This window comes from Pseudopodoces humilis, chromosome 16 (genome assembly GCF_049639895.1).
Source record: "Pseudopodoces humilis isolate 2021_Gansu_Grassland_sample_001 chromosome 16, ASM4963989v1, whole genome shotgun sequence".
NCBI classification, from domain to species: domain Eukaryota; kingdom Metazoa; phylum Chordata; class Aves; order Passeriformes; family Paridae; genus Pseudopodoces; species Pseudopodoces humilis.
This window is the reverse complement of record NC_142215.1, coordinates 18,348,408-18,369,547: the sequence shown is the minus strand read 5'-3', so window position 1 is coordinate 18,369,547 and position 21,140 is coordinate 18,348,408. Positions and strand designations below refer to the sequence as shown.

Below are 21,140 nucleotides of genomic sequence, written 5' to 3'. Positions count from 1 at the left end.
CTCTGAATAATAATGATAGTAAGAATAAAAAGATATAAAAGTGCCTTATCGCATCTGCCCGGGAAGCTCCGCCTCGGGTTGAGCACGGAGCAGCTGGCACCGGGGCAGGATCTGCCTTGGGAAGAGGTCATGGCTCACAATATCCACGGGACACCCCAAAAATCCCCCTTGTTGTTTGTTTCAGCCCTTCTGCCTTCCCTCATGGCCCAGTCCGGCCCTTCCTCACCCGCCACAAAAATCTGTTGGAGAAAACAGGATTTTACGTAATGGCTCGTGTTGTTCTGCTCCCTGTTTTACACACACACACAAAAAAATAAAAAGATGGTAAGTGAAAACAAGGTCAAACCTTGCTTTGGCTGCCTCGTGTCCCCGGGGAGCACAGGAAGGGAGAGCACTGCTAGAGCAGAGGAGGGGACACCGCAGCCCTGCTCCTGGGGGAACAGGGACAAGGGTCCCCCCCTCCCCGCTGGCTTCAGGACCCCAGGCTGGCTCTGGGTCCTCTTTTAGGCTTAAATCACAAACCCGAGTGCGGAGGAGGCAGAGAAATCAAAATTAAAGTTTATTAAAGACAATAAATTACATTCCCTTGAGATACAGTAGATTTTGAGACAAGTACCTTGTTTTGCAGGACAGGAAACCTCAGCACCTTGTACCAGTGACTCCTGGGAACACCACTGGGATGCTGGGGGTCCTGAGGAGTGGAGGGGGGCAGGCAGGATGCTGAGAGTGCCTCCCTGAAGGTGACTGATCGCTGCTCGTGCCCGACTCAGCAGGTCCCTGCTGAGCACTGCTCACCGTCGTGACACCGATGATGCAGCCAGAAGCTGTCACGCTCCAGGTTCAGGAAGGAAAAACCTCATTCCCAATGCTCCAGCAGTGAGAGGCAGGGAGCTCTGGCTGGGCTGGGACAGTGCAGTGGGTGCTGGACGAGCAGCAGTGGATGCAGAGGTAGATGCTGGGCGAGGAAGGCACAGCGGAGCATCCCTGTCCACCCTCAGAGCCCGGCCGGATTTGTGGACCTGGGCCGTGTGGGCTCCCCAGGAATTTGGGAGGCGGAAGAACCACCCAGCCAAAAAGGCAGGGGGGATGTCCTGCCAGAGCCCAGGGCCAGGATAAAAATACCCTTCCCACAGCAGCCAGTGGAGGGAATTAGAGTGGAATAACCCGGCCGCCGTGGCAGGGGAGGCTGCAGCAGCAGACGGGAGAGGCAGGGCTGGCAGGGAAAGGAGCCAGCGCCTGGGAGAGGGGCAGATGTCCCTGTGGAGCCCCCGGGGCTGGGAGCCCGAGGTGACCCTCCAGGTGTCACCCTGGTGGCGGGGACAGAAGCCTCGTCTTGGCGCCGGTGTGTCCTGGCAGGGCGGTGAGCAGCGGGCAGCTCCCGGGAGTCACTGCAAGGTACAGCCTGTGCCGGGACACACGGCGCTCAGAGGGCTGCCCACGCCAGGGGTGGGGGCAGGGGGTCCCGGGGGTGTGTGGGGTTGGGATCAGCCACAGGCAGGGATAGCTCCATGGCTGCGGCAGCTGGAGGAATATTTCCCAAGTCCCCTCGGAGAAGGGGGACTCACCGCTCCGGACGGACTCTGCCAGCGCCTCTTTGCCCATGGATTGTGCCTCCCGCATCTGCCAAGGGAGAGGGGGCTTTTCCAGCCTTTATCCTCCCCCAGCTCCCTCCAGAGCCCCCTCCCAGTCATCATACCTTGATCTGATCCTTCAGGTACTCGGCTCGGGCCATCAGGGTCTGGATCTGGTGGGGACAGAGAGAGGGTGCAGTCCTCCTGGAGCCAGGCCACGGGGGATGGCCGGCTGTCCCAAGGCTGGTACTCACCTCGGCATGCAGCAGCTCCCGCCGCCGCCCCGCCGGCTCCGCTGCAGGGAAAATGTGCCATGGGATGAGGGATGGGAGCACAGGACCCCTCCTTGCCCTAAAATCCCAGCCACAGTCCCAACTCACCGGCCAGGAGCAGCAGCAGCTCCCCCAAGCTCTGCTGGTACAGCTCCAGGGCGTCACTGTCATCCCTGCCTTCCTCCTCCTGCAACAGGCCCCGGGGGCTGGCTGTGGCTGGGGGGATCCAGCAGCCCCCTCCCCACCGGGTTTGCACCTTGCCCTTCCCTCGAGGGGTGAGGGGACCCCCAAGGCCACCCCTCACCTTGGCGATGGCAGCCGAAGCCACTTCCAGCGCCGCGCAGAGCCGAGGCTTGTCCTTGGCCATCTCTGCAAGGGGACATGGCTACGGGGATTGCCCAAAACCTTCACCCTTCAGCCCAAAACCCCACCACTGCTCCCTGCCAGCTCCAGCACTGGAGGATGCTCAAAAATCACTACCTTTAAGGAGCTCTCTGGTCGGGTTTCCTTTCTCCAGGAGGCTCTTGTTGCTGGAGGTGACCAACACCTTCAGCTCCTCTGCTCGGGAGATGTACTGCCTCACCTGTGCACATTTTGGGGGTGAGAAGACCCCCGATATGGGATGCAGAGGATGGGGGTGCTGCCCCCACCCCACCGGGGGTTTTAGCTCACCTTGGCCCGGATGGCTTCTTTGCGCCGAGCATCGCTTTCATCTGATGGAGAGAATGACCAAACACAGGGGTGGGTGGGCTGAAAACTGAACTCCCCCGGGGTGCTGCCCCCCAAAAATACACCCGGGCCCCGCATAACCCCCGGGGGGACTCACAGTGCAGCGCTGGCACGAAATACTCCAGGGCTTTGCGGTACAGGGAGAAGGCGGCACTGGCGTCTCCCTCCTGATCCTTCCTCACTGCCTCCACCACCAGATCGGTCTGGGGGACACAGGGAGGGGTCTCAGAGCTTGGAACTCCCCCCCGTTCCCCAGGAGCAGCCCCCAGCCCTCGCTCACCGCCTTGCCCAGGCTCTCGGGGCCGGGGATGTGCTCCATGTCCACGAAGGGGTGGGCAAAGAAGCACTCGAAGGAGATGCGCTTCTGAGGGTCCCTCTCCAGCAGCTGTCCGAGGAGATCCCGGCATTCCAGAGAGAGCTGGGGCCGGCTGGGAAGCTGGGCAGGGAAGGGGCTGAGCCCACTGACCGCTGTGAGAACCCCCCCAGCTCCATCCCACCCCACGTTACCTCCACGGCCCGGTCGCTGCGGATCTTCTCCTCCAGCTCGGCGAAGGAGCGGGAAGCGAAGGGCGGCTTTCCAAAAAGTGCTTCTGTGGGAGGAAAAGGAGCGGTGGGGGGAGATGGAGAGGGGGAAAGCAGCCCTGAGTAGAGCCCCCCGGGGCAGTAAAAGCCAAGCCCACCGTAAAGGATGACACCCACGGACCACAGGTCCGCGCGGGAGTCGTAGTGCTGCCGACACACCATCTCAGGGGCCATGTAGAGCGGGGAGCCACGCAGCACGTGCTTCTCATCCCACGGGGACATGTACTGAGCAAAGCCGAAATCTGCCGGACAGAGAGCTCGTGGGGGGCACAGGGAGAAGGGATTTGCCCCCTCCCAGCCCCTCCTGGGGAGCTGTCCTGACCTGCCAGCTTCAGCTGGGGGCTCTCCGGGGAGCTCAGGAGGATGTTCTGCGGCTTCAGGTCCAGGTGGGAGATGTTGCGGTCGTGGAGGAACTTCAGGGCGCAGGCTGGGAGGGCGGATGGGCACGTGATAGCACAGCCCTGCCCCCCAAAACCCTCGGGAAGGGTCCCTGGCAGAGCCAGGCAGGGTGTCCTCACCGAGCTGCTGCAGGAAGACGCGTGCCACCTTCTCGGGGAGCATCCGGCGCGTCCGGATGAAGCGGGAGAGATCCCCTCCAGCACAGAACTCCATGATCAGGTAGATGTGGTCACTGTCCCACTGCGCGGCAATAACACCCAGCCGTGCTACCCCAGCCAGTCCCACCCACACAGGTTCACCTGCACCGGTTTGCCCAGTTGCTGGCACCATGGATACACCCTTGGGAAGCGAGGATGGATCCATGCCAGAGGAGTTCTGCCCCAGAGCACCCCCCGCACCCCGGGAAGCCCCCAGCCCACCTGGAAATCCTTGAGCTCCACAATGTTGGGATGGCGGATGGTCTTGAGGATCTCGATCTCTGTCAGCAGGTTCTCCACCGACGCCCGGTTCAGGCTCCTCTTGTTGACGCATTTGATGGCCACCACCTCACGCGTGTCCCTCTGCCGAGGAGGGGGACAATGCTGGAGCCCCCCAGCCAAGCAGCCACCCTGGGCTGCTCCCCCAGCGCACAGAGTGGGGAGGGAAGGGAAGGAAGCCCTGCAAGGGGGCGGCCGGCGCCAGGTGGGGGCTACAGGGATGGTACCCCATGTGGAGGACGGGAGAACGGGGGTCCCACGGGAGTGGGGGGCAGACTGAGGAGCAAAAAGGCGAACCCCGCGGCGGGCTCGGCCCTACCTTCCTGTAGGCCTTGTAGACGGTGGCGTACGTGCCGGAGCCGAGGGGCTCGGTGAGGATGAACTCATCGAGGCGCGGCGGGGCCCAGCCGGTCCCGGCCATGGCCCCTCCGGACCCCCGGACCCGGCACTCGGGGCCCGGGAGCCGCTTCCGCCTTCCCGGCGCGCCACGGCGCAGGCCACGCCCACAACGCGAGAAACCACGCCCACAAACCGAGACCACGCCCACCCAATTCATCCGCGAGACAAGCCACGCCCCTGCCCCCACCCCTTCACTGTGGCCACGCCCACAGCCCCGCCCCAATGATGGCCACGCCCCCTCCGGCGGCACGGACACCGCATCTGGACCGCATGAACAATTTTTTATTAATCATTTTTTAAACATTAAAAGATCAGACGCGAGGAGGGGAAAAAAAAAAACCCCAATAATACAGGAGGAAAAGGGTGTAAAAATACCGATTTCTGTATCCCAGCGTCCCCCTGCTGCCCCTCACCAGCACAGGATGGGGGTGTAATACAACCCCCACCCCGGCAAAGGGGCACCACAAAGCCAAACCTGCGTGAAACCCCCTCCCCGACACCCAAAACACGGGGCTGAAAGAGGGGGAGGTGGGAATCTGCCCCCATCCACCCCAGCGCCTCCCCCACGTCCCAAGGGACATCCCATTTCGGGATGCAGTTGAACACACATCACAACAGCTCCTTCCCAGCTAAAAAAAAGATCAAACTGGTGAGGAGGAAGGCAGGGAGGAGCCTTCCCTGGAGAAAGACTCATTCAAGGTTAGTTGGAGAAGGGTGTCACAGGCACTGTGTGACCTGGCAACCTCAGCTGCCCCAACCTGGGGCTGGGAGCCAAACCAAAATCCCTTTTCCCATCCCTCTCCTGCTTTCAGGTCACTGAGAAGACTCAACCTCCACTGATCCCTTCTCCCCCTCTCCGTGCCCAGGGCTGGTGCCTGCGGGATCCTTGCAGAAGCGAGGGATGTGTCCTGGGGGGACCAGGGGAAATACAGCCCCCCACACACTCCCCCCTGCTCCCAGATTCTCCTTCGTGCCACCCTGTCCTGGCTCTCAAGAAGCCCAGCAGTTACGAGGTCAAAATACAGCATCGTGTGAGCGTAATAAACCAAAAGTACGGTTTCTGTTCTTAAAATCAACCACATCAACTACATGCATGTTACAAAACCCTCCCAAAACAGCAGATAATCAAATTCTTCGTAGCAAAGGCCGAGAGAAGAGAGAGAGTAAAATCAAAAACCTGTTTCCCCTCATTTTCCTGCTACAGACAGAGTGAGGGGAAGAAGAGACAAACACCCAGAAGGTCCTGGAGAGAGGAATATTTGCCTCAGAGAATGTCTTCCCCCGTCTCCCCATACCCTAAAACAAGACAGGGAAAACTAATCATCCAAACCGTAGCTCAGCGGAGAAGTTAGAAAAAAAACCTCTTCTCATCAGGAGTGTCGGCATCACAGAGCTCACGTGGTACCCCCAAAAAGTGCGTTTTTAGAGAAAAAAATAATAATAAATGAAGGTTGAGGAGACGAGGGCAGAGGAAGCGAGGGAGGCAGCCCAGGAAGGGCTGGTTTCCCTGGGAAGGGCTGGATTTCCTGGGAAGGGCTAGTTTCCCCGGAAAGCACTCTGTGCAGCTGAGGAGGCTGCCCCGGCCGCTGCGTTCTGGAAGCTCCTGTTGGTGAGGATGCCTTGGGAAAACTCCTCCTGGGCCCTTTGGAAGCTGGCTCCTGTGCGCCGATACAGGGAATGCACCTGGGAACAAGAGAGGAGGGAAAAGAGTGAATGAAACTGGGGTTGCTGCACACACCTCGCCTTGCCTTGGCTCCCCTGACAGCCGGAGAGGATGGGCTGCAGCCAGTGGCTCCATGGCTCCCAGCACGGGATGCTGTGGATTTCATTTGATGAAAAATGTGGAGTTCTCAGCAAAATAGCTGGTTTCAGACCCAAAACTCCCCACACTGTGACGGCTCAGACTTAACCCAGTATTTACTGGAGGGCAGGACCTGAAGGTGCCAACAGCATCAGGTATTTCCTTCAAGAGAAATGCAGGAGAAAAGAAGGAAGTACCAATAAAAGCAGGATCAGACCAGCCTGTCCTTGCCTTCCCCCAAGCTCCATTTCTGCTGTTCCTGCAGAAATCCAGCCCTGCTGTTGTCAGGCAGGAGAAAGGAGGAGGGTTGGGTTTAGGAACCGGTGGGAAGGCACTCGCTGGGATCGCAGCAGGCTCTGAGAAGCCCCACAATGCTGTGGGAGCAGTGACTGAAAACCCCTGGATGCTGAACAGAGCCACAACCAGCTCTGCTCTGCCAGTTCCAGGCAGGACAAGGGGCAATGGTTTTAAACTGCCAGAGAGCAGAGTTAGATGGGATATCAGGAGAAAAATCCTTCTCTGGGACAGTGGTGAAACCCTGGCACGGGTTACCCAGAGAACCTGGCACAGGTTTCCCAGTGGCTGCCCCTGGATCCCTGGAAATGTTCAGGGATGCCAGGTTGGATGGGGCTTGGAGCAACCTGTGATAGTGGAAAAGTGTGCCTGCCTTTGGCAGGGGGGTAAGATGAGCTCTAAGGTCCCTTCCCAAATCATTTCATGATTCTATGACTCCAAAGGGAGGCTACTTCCCGCTTCAAGAGTGTCCAAGAAATCTGACATCGATGCAGGAAGCACAAGCAAAAATACTTTTAATTAAAACCTCTTGACCCACCACTGTCCCGCTCCCATCATCATTCCCAGGCGGGAAAAGGGAGGAGTCAAACCCAGGACCCCTGGGAGCAGCCTGAGCTCTGCTGGCCCCCGAGCCACTCACCTGCTTGAGGAGGAAGAGGGAGAGGACAGCGCAGAGCGTGAAGAACGCTGCCACCACCATCATGATCACCACCACGGCAAGGTTCCCGTGCACCTCCGACAGCGCCGCAATCCAGCCGCTGCCAGGGAGAGGAGAGCAGGGTGAGCATGGACAGCATTCCAGCACAGCTGGAGCACCGAGGGACATGCTCTAGGGGAAGGTTACAGGGGAGTACAAAACCAAACCAGACCCTGGTTTTGGAGATAGAGTTTCCATTTGCATTTTTAGAGGAGGATTGTGCTCATCCCACCCACGTTCCAGCCCTGTGCCCTCCCCTCAGGCAGCACAATCAATACCCTTGGCGCCAACAGTGACTTCCCTGGGCACCTTCTCAAAATTCAGCCAAGTGGGGTAAAGATAGGCTGGAACAGTTAAATTGGAAGAGATCAGCTGGCAGGTCTGGAGGCTGGACCTGAGTGTCACCCTGACCGGGATGTAAGGGCCGGGAGTGGGAGGAAGAGGCAGGAAAGGATGGAGGTGGTGAAGCCCTGGCACAGTTTGCCCAAAGCAGCTGTGGCTGCTCCATCCCTGGAAATGACCCAGGCCAGGCTGGACAGGGCTTGGAACAACCTGAGATAGTGGAAGGTGTCTGTGCCCATGGATTAGGTGAGTTTTAGGGTCCCTTCCAACCCAAACCATTCTGTGATTCCACAATTCCATGTTACAGGCACTGGGAACTGCTGAAGGGAAGGGGCAGGGAGAACTCAAGGAGTTACCAGCACTTGGATGAAAATACCAAGACACCTCACTCAGAACACCTTCCTGGGTGCTGGAGAAAGGAACTTTTCCAACTGCTCAACCAAGCACGCTGTGTGCCAGCAGGAGAGAGGAAATGGGTCCCATTCGATGTGTGGCACTGCTCCTCACGGCACAGGGAAGCGGAAAGGCACACCACGCACTGCAGCCAAAAATATCCGCGCTGTCTGGCGGGAGGAAACGGAGCAGAAAGCTCCAGACAGCCTCTCCAAGCCAGACTGAACCCCCTCTCCATCCCCCGTGACTCAAGCACGGGGGGAAGGCCAGGGACAGCTCTGCCCATGAGCCCTTCTGCGGGCAAAGGGCAAAAACAGGCAGCAGCTCCCACCTGGAGGCTTCCCCTTGTGAGAAGCACCACGGGCTGCTAACCTTTCTCCTGCGCTCCGTAACTCCGGAACGGGAGCTGCAGCCAAGGCAGCAAGGCGAAAGGAAAGGCTGTGCTCTCCCTGCAGGGCACAGCTGCTGACATGAGGCTGCTGGACCCGCTCCAGAAGCCCAAGCTCACCCTTCTGGACAATGTCACCGAGAAAGGGTGAGGCTAAAAGCTCTCTCTGCTTATCTCAGCCCACCAAGCACAGGCTCCAGAGAAATTCGGGAAGAGTTTGGGGACAGAGTCAGGGTAGGAGCAGCAGTACCAGGCTGAGCAGTACCCAGATTTCAGGTCAGAGATCCCTCAGCCCCACACTGCTGTCAGGGAAGGCTCCAGTTTAAACAAGGCAGATCTGGTTCACACTAGAGGAGCAAATATGATCTGTACTGAGTGAGGGAGAGGGCAGCAGAAGAGGCACAGAAGAGTTCTCACAGAATGGTCTGGGTTGGCAGGGGCCTCAAAACCCATCACATTCCAGCCCCCTGCCATGGCAGGGACACCTTCCACTACCCCAGGGTGCTCCAAACCCCGTCCAGCCTGGCCTTGGGCACTGCCAGGGCTCCAGGGCAGCCACAGCTTCTCCGGGCAGCCTGTGCCAGGGCCTGCCCACCCTCACAGGGAAGGATTTCTGCCCAATATCTGGTAATTCACATACTCCCCTTCTCATACTCCTTCACATACCCGGAGTAGGATGGGAAGAGCAGGGGAGGGAGGCAGCCCAGCTGGGACCTGCCAAGGCTCTGCATGGGCTGAGAGAGGAAAACCACAGCAGGAAGAACAAGCAGCTGTCAGAACCAGGCCCCAAAGCTCCTGTCAGTCACAGCCCTGGTGAGAAAAGGGATCTGTGACACGGCAGGCAGCGAAGCCAAGATTACCTGTCTCCCCAGCCAGGAATTCCGACAGCCTGGATGATGTAGATTGCTATTTGGCAGAAGAAGATGAAAAAGAAGACGAAAAAGCTGAAGGAGCTGTCAGACCTGCGGGAGAGATGGCAACAGGAGTGAAACCCGTGATCCCTGCACTGAATCCATGCTCTGAGAGGAGAGGAACAGCTTCAGTGAACTCTCTTCTCCAGGGAAGAGCTGCTGAGGGGAGGTGATTTGGGGAGGAATTTGGGCACCCAAATGTGTCCACTGTAAATCCAGTGCTCTGCCCAGTGCAAGATGGGGCGAAGGCAGCTCCCTCAACAAACTCAGTATGCTCAACATCAGTGTATCAAAGAGTGTCACAGAAATCAATAAAGTGAATAAAAAAATGAATTAAAAGCACCCTATGTCTGCCTAGGCTTGGATTTCAGGATTAAAAAGGATCACCATAATTAAGTTCTATTAGACAGATCTAATATGTTTAGCAGCACAGTGGTTTGGGTTTATCTAATGATGCAAAGCACTGGAAAAATCCTGCAGGCAATATATGATGGGAACAGATAAACCCAAAGCTCCTCCCACTGAGAGATACAACCCTGTCACAGAAAAAAAAAAAACAGCACTTGCCTGAAAGCCTTGTAAATTGGTCGGTACCAACAGAGAAAGGCACAAGGGGTGAATAAAATTAACCACAGAATCGAGAGACCAAAGTCCACTCCTCTGTTTTGGTCGACTGTGAACCATGCCAGGCAAGCGAGCAGGTTTAGGAGCAGGGTGATGGAATGCACTGTTTGGCGTGGGAGAGAGAGAAAAACAACATCAGCAAGCTCTTGGAAACTCCAAAGCATCCCTAATGTCTCGCTGAACACATGGAGAGCTGCAGAAATGAAGGTGACTTCGGGCCATCTCGTTTCCCTGCCTCCCTTGGAAGGGAAACAGAGCTTGACTTAAGAAGCTCATCTGATCCTGCTGCTCACAGCCAAATCTTAAATAGTTGTTCAAGCCTCCATTAAACAATTAAACTTCTGTCACGAATGAGCTATTCCCAAAGCATAAACCTGGGGTTCTTCATATTTACCTTCATAAGAAAGGAGGGAAATGTGGTTTTAGCCTTGCTGACAACGCCAACAGCATTTATTGTGTGACAGAGCTCAGCTTTTCACACAGAACCTCCTCAAAAAGAATTCTGACTGCAGTTCAAGTCATTACTCACACATCCACAAGTAATACAGCATCTTGCATATCCGCTGGTAGTCAGCTGGGATGTCTGCAGAAAAATCCTGATAGAAGCACGGCTTGATGGGACACCTCTTGGGGAGAGGCGGCCAGTTGTTCTGCCTCGCTGTGGAAGAGAGGAAGGAGCAGCTCTTCACTTGCTCTTCTCTTGTTTCAAAGACTAATTCCCACCCCAGAATTTCCAAGCAGCTGTTCAGCTATTGTTTAATTCATGCATTAAAACCTTGGCAGAGCCCAGGGGTCGGGCAGCTCCTACATCTGAGCAGGCAGCACAGCAGGAACGGGATAAACTGCTGGCAGAGCAGCCGTGTGCAGGGGTTTTCCCTTGAGGAAGGCAGGATTCCCCTGCACTGGCCAAAGAGCCATCCCAGCCACCATCACTCAGCCCTGCAAGCCCAGATTCAGCCACTCCAAACTGAGATTAGGGGGAAAAATATTGGGTTTCTGTGGTTAAGAGAGCCTTGAGGCTGAGAAGAGGAGCTTTGCTGCTCTCAGTGAGAAGCCCCAGCGTGGCAGGGTCACTCACCAGCTGTGACACGGGTACAGATAGGTGCTTGAGAGCTTTTGGTGGTGAAATGCAGCTGCTTGAGGTCAGGGACCCACCAGAGCTGGCCTCCAGCATCCCACCTCTGAGCTGCCTTCCCATCTTCCCCAGCTGTGGGATGCCAGGCACTGTCCCAGAAGGGCTGCCACAGGGAGTTTTCCTGAAATCCTGGCAAACCAAGTGATCAGGCTGCCCTGGGCAGGAGTCAGTACTCACGGTCGATGCTGGCTGCATGGCTCTGCAGTTCCCTTTCCTTCTTCTCCAGCTCAGCTGCCTTCCTCTCTAGCTCTGCTTGCTGCTGGAGCAGCCCTGCCTGTGCTGCTGCAGCCACAGCCTGGGGAGGGGACAGAGATCAGAAAGGTCAGCCCTGCCCTGGGCTGTGATGGCACCACCCGCTGCTGGGCTGGGAAGGAAGCTGAGCACAGGGTGACACAAAAGCTCAGCCTCAGACATCTTGAGTCTGCCACTGGAGGACAAAACCAAGTTATCCTACAGGAAGATAGGGCTGGGAGGAGGAGCTTATCCACAGCTTCTTCTACCTCGCCGTTCACCTCACTGCTCTGAGCACCTCACAACAGAGTGGTGAGCAGGGTTCCTGGGCTTACCAGGACAATTCCCTCCCAGCTGCCTGCCACACCTCTTAAGGATCTCTTCTACCTGTTTCATATTCTGAGAAATTATTCTTTCTCCCAGCAACCTCAGTCCTTTGGATGAGGTGGTCCTGGCACTTATTCTTGCATTTATTCTCCTGGCACTGAGCATGTCTGGTCAGACACCAGAACTAAGCTAAAAGTATTAGCAGGACACATTCTGGGATTTCCAGAGGGAAGCCAGAGCCAACAGGACACAAGGCAAAGCAAGCTCTGCCACCAGAGGGACACGGAAAGAGATATAAGGACTGTACGTGCCTATTCCCTACAAAGCTCTGCCTTGGAAATGCAAGTTGATAAGATCACCTGCAGCTTCCCAGTCACCACCCCGAGGAATCCCGTGCTCCCAGAGGCCCTGGGAGCTCGAGGGGGCTGGCAGGGCAGCAGAGAGGGGCTGTACCTGTGGCGTGGGCTCCACGGATGTCTGCAGCACGGCCGGCTGCGAGTGGCCCGAGGGCTGCGCTGCCGGCGTCGTCCGCGCCGCATTCGTCTGCAAGAGACCACAGTCAACCAGGGGAAAACATGGCAGGAGAAACACAACAGGCTCTCGGTGAACTGTTTAAACCACAAGTCTCGGCTTCCTGCCCTCCTTCTTCCTCTCCTGGCTCACAGCAGCAGTCAGGGAATAAGGATGAGGCTCTCGCAGCCATCCCTCAACGGCAGCACCAGGGCGGCTCAGCTCGCAGCCCAGGGAGCAAATAAATCCTGCTGTGTCCTGCCACAAACCATCTTCCCCTTCACACTTCATGGGGCTTCCCTGGGAGTCAGCAGCCAGCTGGAGAGGAGCTGTTCCATGAGAGTGGAGAGCTCCAGCTGGGAGCTTATTACTGCTCCAGTGCAGGAGCAATTGCCCACTTCTGCATGGCATGAGCCACAGGCATGGGGAATTCAGCTGTGAATTCCTCGTTTTTTAAGCTGCACCTACTAAGGGACCTTCTACACCACTAAAACCACCACCAGATACACAGAGCACAAAGACATGTGGCACATACCAGCTGAGAGCTCTCAGAAAAGGGGTTGAATTCATCCAAGCCACTTTGGTTGGTATTTGTGAGCTGTGTCACTGAGGGGTCCTGGAGGGAGAGAGCACAAGGATAAATCAGCATTGGACAGCACTGACAGCACTGAATTGTTCAGTTTGGGAAAGGCCTTTAAGAACATCAGGTCCATCTTATCCATCCTGCCTGCTTTCCATCTGCTTGTCAGCTGAGAATTTGAGGGGGTGAAACACATCCCTGCCACAGGGAGATGGCCCTGGCTGGCATGAAATTTAAATATCCAAGGAGATGACTACCTGCAAGGCAAGACTTGTGAGCAGAAATAATCTCCTGTTCAGCCAAGAGGGATGTCTGAACAACCACAACATGCTTTTGGCACAGGAATGCTTTGTGCAGGTTACTTCTGCTCATCCACAGAGAGTTAATCCCAGTTTCCAGGGATTTGACATCCCATGGTCAGGATGTCGCTGGGCCTCACAAAGCAAGCAGGGGAGCCACACAAAATGAGGTTTTAGATCGAGCTGATCTTGGCTGAGAGATGCCAGCAAGCTAAAATGCCAATGATTGCTCTGGATAAGTGAAACACTCGGGAAAATTGAGCTGGAGGTGTGACACCAATTATTTTAGGAGGTTTTAATGCTGCTGGCATAACAGCTCTCACTTCTACTCACAGCACCTCCCACTCGTCTCCATCAAATCCTCTGATGTTTAAAAACAGGCTCTCTGCACCTCAGAACACCTCTCTCCCCTCACCTGCAATGTACACAGCTGGTTTTATCTCCTCTTTTCTACCTTCTCCTTTCCATGCAGAGATTCCTCTTGGGCAGCCAGATGTTGCCTTCTGGAGCACTCCTCTCCCCAGTTATTCCAGAAACAAGGCCCTTTTTGAACTGGGAAATCCTCCTGCCTGGCAACCCGAGAGCTGGGTGTGGGTCAGAAAATTAAAAAGTGGCTTCATCTCCCTCCCTCAGCACCTTGTGCACCCAGACCAGCCCTTCTAATTCGGTGCTTGGTTGGGGTGAGAATGAGCCGAGGCTGTGCCGGGGTGCGTGGGGCTGAGGGTGCCGGGGCATGGAGGAAAATCCCTCTGGAGCCATTCCCGGAGTTGTAGCGCAGCCTTCTGCTGAGCAGGATCCACACAGAGCAGCTAATGAGTAACTCCACAGCTCCTGCATGGCAGACACTCCCCACCAACAGGTCACACTCGTTTGTGAATCACCCCGGGCTGAGGCATCACGGATTCTCAGATGCTGCTTGGAGAAGTTCAACTCCCCAGAGAGGGAGGGCTGCAAAAAGTGGGAAGAAGCAGCAGGATTGCCACGCTGGAGATGAAACCTGCTTTTATTTCACTCCTGCCGCCTCTGGAAGCTTCAGCTGTGCAGAGATGTGGGCTGTCAGCACAAGCTTACACTTCCCCTCACATGGCAGTGCTACACATCAGCACAAACCCTTTAGTCCGGAGCACATGAGCCCCAGCTGGACTAAAATCCAGCAGAAAATAACTGCACAAGGAAAAGAAATTCCCTTTGAGGTGTGGAAAGTGAAAGCTGCATAACCCTCCAGAGAGCCTGGGTGGTCAGGCTGGGAGGAGAGCGCTCGGGAATTGGGAGAAATGCTACAGTACCACTGTAAAACACACATTTTACTTCCCTTGCCTGGTCTGCACCTAAAAGAAAGCTGGAGGCTCTCCAAGGGCAGGGAGAGCAGCACCACAGCTTCAGTTGCACCACAGTTTGATTCCCGAGGTAGACAAGCTCTCATCTGTCTGCATAGCTTTAAAAAAAAATAAAAATCACTTAATCAAGCTGTAAGGCCAAGGCCCAGCAGTTCAGCTTAACTTGCCTGCTGTCATGCAAGTGTGTCTAAAACAGGAACTCAAAGAGCAGGGAATTTGCAACAAAGCTGAAGTGTTTGGACACGTGCCTGGGTAGGGCAGGAAGGAAAGCAGAGGGTGATCAGGGGCAGCGGCTTCCTCGAGCCCAGAGCAGGCAGTGAGGGATGAGCGAGCACCAGGAATGCAGAGATCAGTGAGGAGCTGCCCACAAACTTCATGTTTTCACAGTTATCTTCTGCCAGCTACACAGCAAAAGGCAGCTGGCCCTCCTGAAACAAGCCTTGGAAAGGATCAGGACAGAGGCTGAATTCAGAACCGCTTGGAGCCACAATAAGTGTGTCCAGCCACAACGCTCGTGCTCACGAATCAATGATAGGCTGGAGCTGTGGGATGCCACGAGCAGATTCCATTGGTAACCATTCTAACCATCACCTCCTCGAGTGCCAGGGACGTGTGACATTGTTTTCCACGGCTTCAGAAGCCCCCAGCACAGAACAACTCCACATCTTGACCAAACTGCTCTGCCACAAATATTAAAATGATTTTCAAATGCAGCTCAGTGCAAATACAAAGTTGCTGTCGTCCTGCTGAAAGGTTTGGATACAACAAGTTTGTGCAAGAAATGCTATTTTTTCTTTCCTTTTTATTCCCACAGATGAAAGAAACAAAATGAGAGGCCTCTCTAGATGAGATCAAGGAGAATGAGCTCAACCTAGAATTACCTGGAGCTTAACACAGTTGTCAAAATATCACAGTATTACCCCAAATATAACCAGTCCTGCAGACTCAGAGTGCTGCCACTGCCTGGAAGATGCACCAAGAGAAATCTTTAGGATTATATTATTGATATCTCTGAAAAGGATGGAAGTTTCCAACTCTGTCAGAAGCTTGAATCAAAGTTTTGGAGGCAGCTGCCACTTCCAGCAGGTTACTAGATAAAGGAAGGAAGTTAATAATCTCTCATTAACTGGTTACAATAAGTAACAGAGCAGCCAGAGATATTTTTAACAGGACCAAAGCAGCTCATTTTACACAAAGCTTAACAAACATCATGAGCAAAGTCTCCTGAAAAGGCAGAAATCCTGGTCACGTCAGGATTTGAGGAGGGTGAAGCACTGAACTGGGAGCTCCAGCAAGGAGGGACAACCCTGGTGCTGTGGCAAGAGAGATCCACGGGCTGAGAGGGTGAGGAGGCTTTTGCTCCTTCCAGAGCATGTCAGTGGGACACTGTCACCCCAGCACAGAGCCAACACCTGGATCCAGCCCCTGGCAGGGAACAGGCTGTCCCACAGGCTGGGATTCCATTTCAAACCGGACCAACGAGGCTTTGAGGCTCCAGGAAGCAGCAGTCAAAAATTCCTCTCAACCAGCTGCTGGGGACTTGGGAATTTCTTTTGAAAAAAAGAAATAAGGTAAGACAAAAACTTGCAGCCCCAAGAGGAGGATTCAGAACCTCCCACAAGGACCGGATGAGCTGCAAAGAGCTGTCACAGGAGAATCCATGGTGGGACGTGTGTTAATCCTCGTTAAGAAGTGAGCCTGACATGGGAGTTACTGGCTGGAAATCACCTTCAACCTTTTTTTGTTTGAACAGTGAATACCGAGTAAGCACGGCCCTGTTTTGTCAGATACCAGGACAGCTTTAATGTGCACAGAGCAGCTGAAAGGAGACAACAAGAAAGATGGAGATGGATTTTTACAAGGGCCTGAAGCGACAAGAAAACAGAGAATGGTTTCAAACTGACAGAGATTAAATTGGATATTAGGAGGTTCTTCCCTGTGAGGGTGGGCAGGCCCTGGCACAGGGTGCCCAGAGAAGCTGTGGCTGCCCCTGGATCCCTGGAAGTGTCCCAGGTCAGGCTGGACAGGGCTTGGAGCAGCCTGGGATGGTGGAAGGTATCCCTGCCCATGGGTAACTGGATGAGCTTTCATTTCTCTTCCAACACAAACGGTTCTGTGATTCTAGGAATATTTACTTCCTCAGAGCCAAAGCAACAAATCCCATGTCCATGGAAAGGCAATATATTCCACCCCCTGGAACAAATATGAGAGGAACACGATCGTCCCAACTCTTCCCATTCCTCAGAGTCACAAGACCATATGACTACGAAGACCAAAATGAAAGTGAGAAAGAAAAGAAAGGATTTTTTCACTCTGATTCCTCAAAAGACCCAGGTTCATCAACAAACAATTTCTGTTTGGCTCAGCCCTGGAATCCAAGGTCAGGAAAACACTCCTTCCTGTGGATCACATCCCAGCCAAGCAGCGAAGCTGAGCCTGAGCTCACAGATGGGATCCAAAGGCCAGACACTGATTTTCACACCAGAGGCTGTTCCAGGCCAGCTCCCTGCATAAATGACCCCAATTTTCAGAGGTTAATCCCAGAGAGGAGAAACCCAGCGAACACAGACCAAGTCCTCAGTGACCTTAACAGGAATCCCCTGCTTTGAGCCACGAAGCTTTGCCTTAGGAACTCACTTTTAAGCGCCTTAAAAACAGACCCAGAGAGAGAGACCCAGCGGACAATCAGAGCACCACGCAGCACGGACAAGAGAGCTCCAGCGATGGATTATTTTTAATAAGACCTCAGAATAGGCATTCCCAGCTGTTGTGCATCGTGAGAGGCAGCAAACCCACTCCAAACGCCACTGCCTGGCGAGGTGAGGGAGGGGAGGCAGTGCCTGGCTGCGAGGGCCGTGGGAGAGCCCGCCCCGAGGTGAGGAGGCCCGGGGACAGAGCAGGAGGGCCCCTGAGGGGGGTCACAGAGCTCGGGGGTGGCCTGCGGGCAGGGCACGGGTCCCCCGCCCAGGGGGATACGGAGGAGGGCCCCGGAGCCCCGGCCAGACGGGGATGCGGGGCGGGGGAGCGGGAGCCCCGCTACGGGCGGACCTTCGGCCAGCGGGTCCCGGGCCGCCCTCAGGGCCGGGGGTCGCGGCCCCTCACGCCCCGCCGGTCCCGCCCCTCCCTCTCATTGGCCGAGACGCAGAGAAGCGGCTCCGCCATTGGCCGGCGGAGCTTCACTCAGTGCCACGTCCCGGCGTGCGGGGCACGGAGGGGCCCGGCCGAGCCGGGCCGCGCCAGCGGCGGGCGCCCGAGCCCCCCGCCCACCTGGAAAGGGTTGATGTCCACCGGGTCGGCGAACGGGTTGGTGTCGAAGCCCGACATGGGCGCGGTCCGCTCCTGCTCCGCCGCCGTCGCCGCCGCCGCTCCTGGCGCTTCCGGGGCACCCGCGTGACCGGGAGCCGCGTGACGTCACGGCGGCGCGTACGTCTCGCGCGGGGTTAACCCCATGGGCGTGGCCGCGTGACGTCACAGCGGCGCTTATAGCCGGCGGGGGGGAGGGGGGGAAAGGGAGGGGGTCAGGTCCTGCCCGGCCGAGCCATGGCGGAGATCCGGGGTGAGCGGGGCACGGGGCACCCACCGCCCGCCGTGGGGATGGGGGCTCTGGGCTGGGCCACGGCGATCCCTCCCCACGGGACCCCTCCAGGGCGCTGGGCGGAGCGCCCCCAGCCCGAGCGCCCCCCAGATCGCCGTGTGATGGTTGAAAATCGTCCCCTCAGACAGTCTCCTCTCCCATGCCCGTGGTCCTCTCCCTCCCTGACACCCTGTCAACCTGCCCCGGGGGATGTGTGGGTGTGCGGAAGGATTTGAGGGAGTTCTTTCTGTGCCCCGCTAACACTTGACTTCCCTCCCGCAGTGTTCCCCCTCTCCTGCGTGGTGCAGAACTATTCCTGGGGGAAGGTGGGCCTGGAGAGCGAGGTGGCCAAGCTGGTGGCCAGTGGTGACCCCCAGGTCCAGATCCAGCCTGACCAGCCCTACGCTGAGGTGAGTGTGTCTCTCTGTCCGTTCTGTCCGTGTCTCCGTCCCGTCTGTGTGTCCATCCATGTGTTCATCCCACACTGTGGCTCTGGCCATCCCCGCGTCCAGCCGGGACGTGATGCTGACCCCGAGCTGTCCCACGTCCCCTGGCCTGGAGGGAGGCTGGGCAATGACTCAGCCCCCGAGGGAGCTGCCAGGGATCACCTCTGGGGCCGGTCAGCCTCTGGAAAAGCCCGAGTCATCCGTGTTGGCTGCCCGGCTCAGGGTGCCCCCTGTCCGCCGGTGTCTCACAGCTGTGGATGGGCGCACACCCCCGGGGCGATGCCCTCATCCGGGATAACCGCATCCCACAAAAGACCCTGGGCCAGTGGATCGCCGACAACCCCGCCTGCCTGGGGGCCAAGGTGAAGGACGCCTTCCAGGGATGCCTGCCCTTCCTGTTCAAGGTGCTGTCGGTCAACACCGCCCTGTCTGTCCAGGCACACCCCAACAAGGTAGGGAGAGCCCCGGGTGGGCAGCCCAGCCGGACCCCGTGTCCCTGGGGAGGGCACCCAGCTCCCTCTCCCCTCTCTCCAGGAGCTGGCAGCGAAGCTCCACGCCCAGTTCCCTGAGCACTATCCCGATGCCAACCACAAGCCCGAAATGGCCATCGCCCTCACCCCCTTCGAGGGCATGTGTGGCTTCCGGCCTGTGGAGGAGATTGTCTCCTTTCTCCAGAGTAAGGATGGAGGGAGGGTGCATGGTCAGACTGGAGTGGGGATGGTGGCCACGCTCCTTTGGGGTGGGGATGGTGCTCTCTGGGGATGGCATTCAGGGTGGGGATGGTGGCCACGCTCCCCTGGGTTTAGGTTTGGAGTGTGGACGGAGGCTGTGGTCCCTTGGGATGGAGTTCAGGGTGAGGGCAGTGCTCCCCAGGGATGGGATTGGCTGTGGGGATGGCGAGTGTGCTCTCCTGGGTTGGGGGTGCTGGTTCTCCCCTGGGCTGGGGGACTGGCTCTGAGCGGGGCTGGCCCCACAGATGTCCCCGAGCTTCGGGCACTGATCGGGGAGGTGGCAGCGGAGCAGCTGGAGCGCAGTGGGAGCGACGACCCCCGTGGGGTCTCGGCCGCCCTCCGCGTGTGCTTCACCCGCCTCATGAAGAGCGAGAAGAAGTTCTTCGTGGACCAGCTGAACATGCTGGTGAAGAGGATCTCCCAGGAAGGTGGGCCCTGCCCTGGCTGTAACACCCCAAACCAGTTTGGGGGGCTGTGTTTTGGGGAGAGGCTGGGGCACCCCCAGCCCCCTCCCGACGCTGGGCCTGGTCCCTTCTTGTGCAGCAGCGGAAGGGAAGGACACATCGGGGAGCAGCGGGGACCTGCTGCTGCGGCTGCACTCCCAGTACCCAGGGGACATTGGCTGCTTCACCATTTATTTCCTGAACCTGGTGAGGCTGGAGCCGGGGGAGGCCATGTTCCTGGGAGCCAACGAGCCCCACGCCTACCTGCATGGAGGTGAGTGTCGGGGGGGGGCTCTCCTACCCCAGCACCAGCATCCTGCAAGGACTGGCCCTGGGGACAGGCAGAAGGGCTGGGGCGGGCTGACAGCGCTGTCTCGTCCCTGCAGACTGCGTAGAGATCATGGCGTGCTCAGATAACACCGTGCGCGCCGGGCTCACCCCCAAGTTCATCGATGTGCTCACCTTGTGTGAGATGCTCAACTACACACCAGCACCCAGCAGCTCCAAGATCTTCCCAGCGGCGCAGAGCCAGCTCGATCCCCATGTCTACCTCTATGACCCGCCCGTGCCAGACTTTAGCATCCTGAGGATAGAGGTGAGCGATGACAGACCCGTGCTGGGGACACCAGCTGGGCTCCAGGTGGGACAGCCCAACACTCACCTTTATAATCAGTGTCCTGGCAAGGAGGGAGGGATGCGTGGGCATAATGGGGTGCTGGTCTAAGTATCCTTCCCCTGTTCCCTCTGCCTGGGAACCTTCTCCAGCAGCTCTGGGCAGAGGGAGAACCGGGAAGAAGTCTTGGGTGGCCTCAGCCAAGCCGAGGTCCCTGGGCTTGGGCTGCTGCAGGCACGGCAAAGCGGTGGGAATGGGGACAAGCCCCTTCCAGCTCTCCAGAGAGGAGGAAAGCTGAGGGGGACTCCAGCCACAGTGACATTTCCCTTGGCAGATCCCTGCCTCCATCAAGCTGTACCTCGTCTCTGCCATGGACTCTGCCAGCATCTTGCTGGTGATCCAAGGGACGGCCGTGGGCACCTCCACAGCCGCAGCCTCCGAGATGTCCCTGCACCGCGGCTCCGTGCTCTTCATCTCGGCCAACGAGAGCATCTCCCTCCACCTCTCCTCGCCCGACGGGATGCTGCTCTTCCGAGCCTGCTGCCTCCTCTGAGCAGGACCTGGGACACTTCCTCCTCCACAGCACTCCATGTTTGAGTAGATAGAAACTGGTGTGGGCAAAGTCTTCTCGCTTGAAAGTTTTCCCTCCACCTATTAAATCCCAAAACTAACCCTGATGTATAGAAAGAGCAATTCCGTGGATCGACTCCTTGGATGTGGCACAGAGCAGAGCAGGCTCAGGCTTTCTGCTGCTTCTGGTGGGCTCTTCCTGATCCTGGCTGATGGCAGCCAGTGTCACCCTTCCCTGGCTGTAAAAGGGGGCTGCGTGGGGGGGGGTGATGGAGCGGGAGACCCTCCACTGCTGTGAATAAAGAGGTGACTTTGTCCCTTTGTCCCTGGCAAAGGGCAGTGTGGTGGAGGGAGCCAGAGAGGTTGGGAACAGCTCCAGCATCCCCCCAACACTGCCTGTGAATCCCCCCCTGTTGCTCCTCAGACACAGGAAAGGAGTAAAATGTGATGAGGCAAAACAGGAGCC

General features: G+C 57.0%; 3 protein-coding genes across 7 annotated transcripts; 1 reads left to right on the top strand and 2 right to left on the bottom strand.

The window, feature by feature from the left end:
• Nucleotides 1–543: 543 nt before the first annotated feature.
• ULK3 (unc-51 like kinase 3) lies at nt 544–4,524 on the bottom strand. 2 transcript variants are annotated; one of them, XM_014251053.2, is made up of 16 exons: nt 4,349–4,524; nt 3,973–4,113; nt 3,673–3,793; nt 3,477–3,581; nt 3,253–3,396; nt 3,080–3,162; nt 2,853–3,008; nt 2,670–2,775; nt 2,516–2,556; nt 2,324–2,426; nt 2,148–2,212; nt 1,952–2,030; nt 1,826–1,866; nt 1,697–1,744; nt 1,566–1,620; nt 544–1,402 (listed from the first exon to the last, which is right to left on the bottom strand). In XM_014251053.2, the coding sequence occupies exons 1-16, from the start codon at nt 4,448–4,450 to the stop codon at nt 1,386–1,388; spliced, it is 1,407 nt and encodes a 468-aa protein (XP_014106528.2). In that variant the 5' UTR covers nt 4,451–4,524; the 3' UTR covers nt 544–1,385. The 2 variants fall into 2 exon arrangements, with proteins under 2 accessions (XP_014106528.2, XP_087919270.1); XM_088063144.1 differs by having other exon boundaries at nt 1,697–1,866.
• A 166-nt stretch (nt 4,525–4,690) lies between these two features.
• Nucleotides 4,691–17,692, bottom strand: SCAMP2 (secretory carrier membrane protein 2). Its single transcript, XM_005521378.3, has 9 exons — nt 17,565–17,692; nt 12,617–12,697; nt 12,025–12,114; nt 11,191–11,308; nt 10,408–10,536; nt 9,822–9,981; nt 9,204–9,305; nt 7,164–7,281; nt 4,691–6,111 (listed from the first exon to the last, which is right to left on the bottom strand). Exons 1-9 carry the CDS (start codon nt 17,619–17,621, stop codon nt 5,965–5,967), a joined length of 1,002 nt encoding a protein of 333 aa, XP_005521435.1. The 5' UTR covers nt 17,622–17,692; the 3' UTR covers nt 4,691–5,964.
• Nucleotides 16,963–20,791, top strand: MPI (mannose phosphate isomerase). 4 transcript variants are annotated; one of them, XM_088063008.1, is made up of 8 exons: nt 16,963–17,116; nt 18,154–18,281; nt 18,569–18,769; nt 18,852–18,993; nt 19,294–19,476; nt 19,592–19,765; nt 19,878–20,086; nt 20,439–20,791. In XM_088063008.1, the coding sequence occupies exons 3-8, from the start codon at nt 18,575–18,577 to the stop codon at nt 20,655–20,657; spliced, it is 1,122 nt and encodes a 373-aa protein (XP_087919134.1). In that variant the 5' UTR covers nt 16,963–17,116; nt 18,154–18,281; nt 18,569–18,574; the 3' UTR covers nt 20,658–20,791. The 4 variants fall into 4 exon arrangements, with proteins under 4 accessions (XP_087919134.1, XP_087919133.1, XP_087919135.1 ...); XM_088063007.1 differs by having other exon boundaries at nt 17,058–17,172; XM_088063009.1 differs by lacking the exon at nt 16,963–17,116 and adding an exon at nt 17,621–17,720.
• Nucleotides 20,792–21,140: the final 349 nt, after the last annotated feature.

Bases quoted from the DNA above. Each gene is read 5' to 3' on its own strand.
- ULK3 (XM_088063144.1), bottom strand. From the start codon at position 4,450: ATGGCCGGGACCGGCTGGGCCCCGCCGCGCCTCGATGAGTTCATCCTC. The intron at 4,114-4,348 runs GTAGGGCCGAGC...CCTCCTCGGCAG, and splicing joins TCTACAAGGCCTACAGGAAG to AGGGACACGCGTGAGGTGGT. The intron at 3,794-3,972 runs GTGGGCTGGGGG...ATTGCCGCGCAG, and splicing joins TGGAGCTCAAGGATTTCCAG to TGGGACAGTGACCACATCTA.
- MPI (XM_005521377.3), top strand. The intron at 18,770-18,851 runs GTAGGGAGAGCC...CCCTCTCTCCAG, and splicing joins TCCAGGCACACCCCAACAAG to GAGCTGGCAGCGAAGCTCCA. The intron at 19,766-19,877 runs GTGAGTGTCGGG...TCGTCCCTGCAG, and splicing joins CCACGCCTACCTGCATGGAG to ACTGCGTAGAGATCATGGCG.
- SCAMP2 (XM_005521378.3), bottom strand. From the start codon at position 17,621: ATGTCGGGCTTCGACACCAACCCGTTCGCCGACCCGGTGGACATCAAC. The intron at 10,537-11,190 runs GTGAGTACTGAC...TCTCTTCCACAG, and splicing joins CCATGCAGCCAGCATCGACC to CGAGGCAGAACAACTGGCCG. The intron at 9,306-9,821 runs GCAAGTGCTGTT...TCTCTCCCGCAG, and splicing joins CCAATTTACAAGGCTTTCAG to GTCTGACAGCTCCTTCAGCT.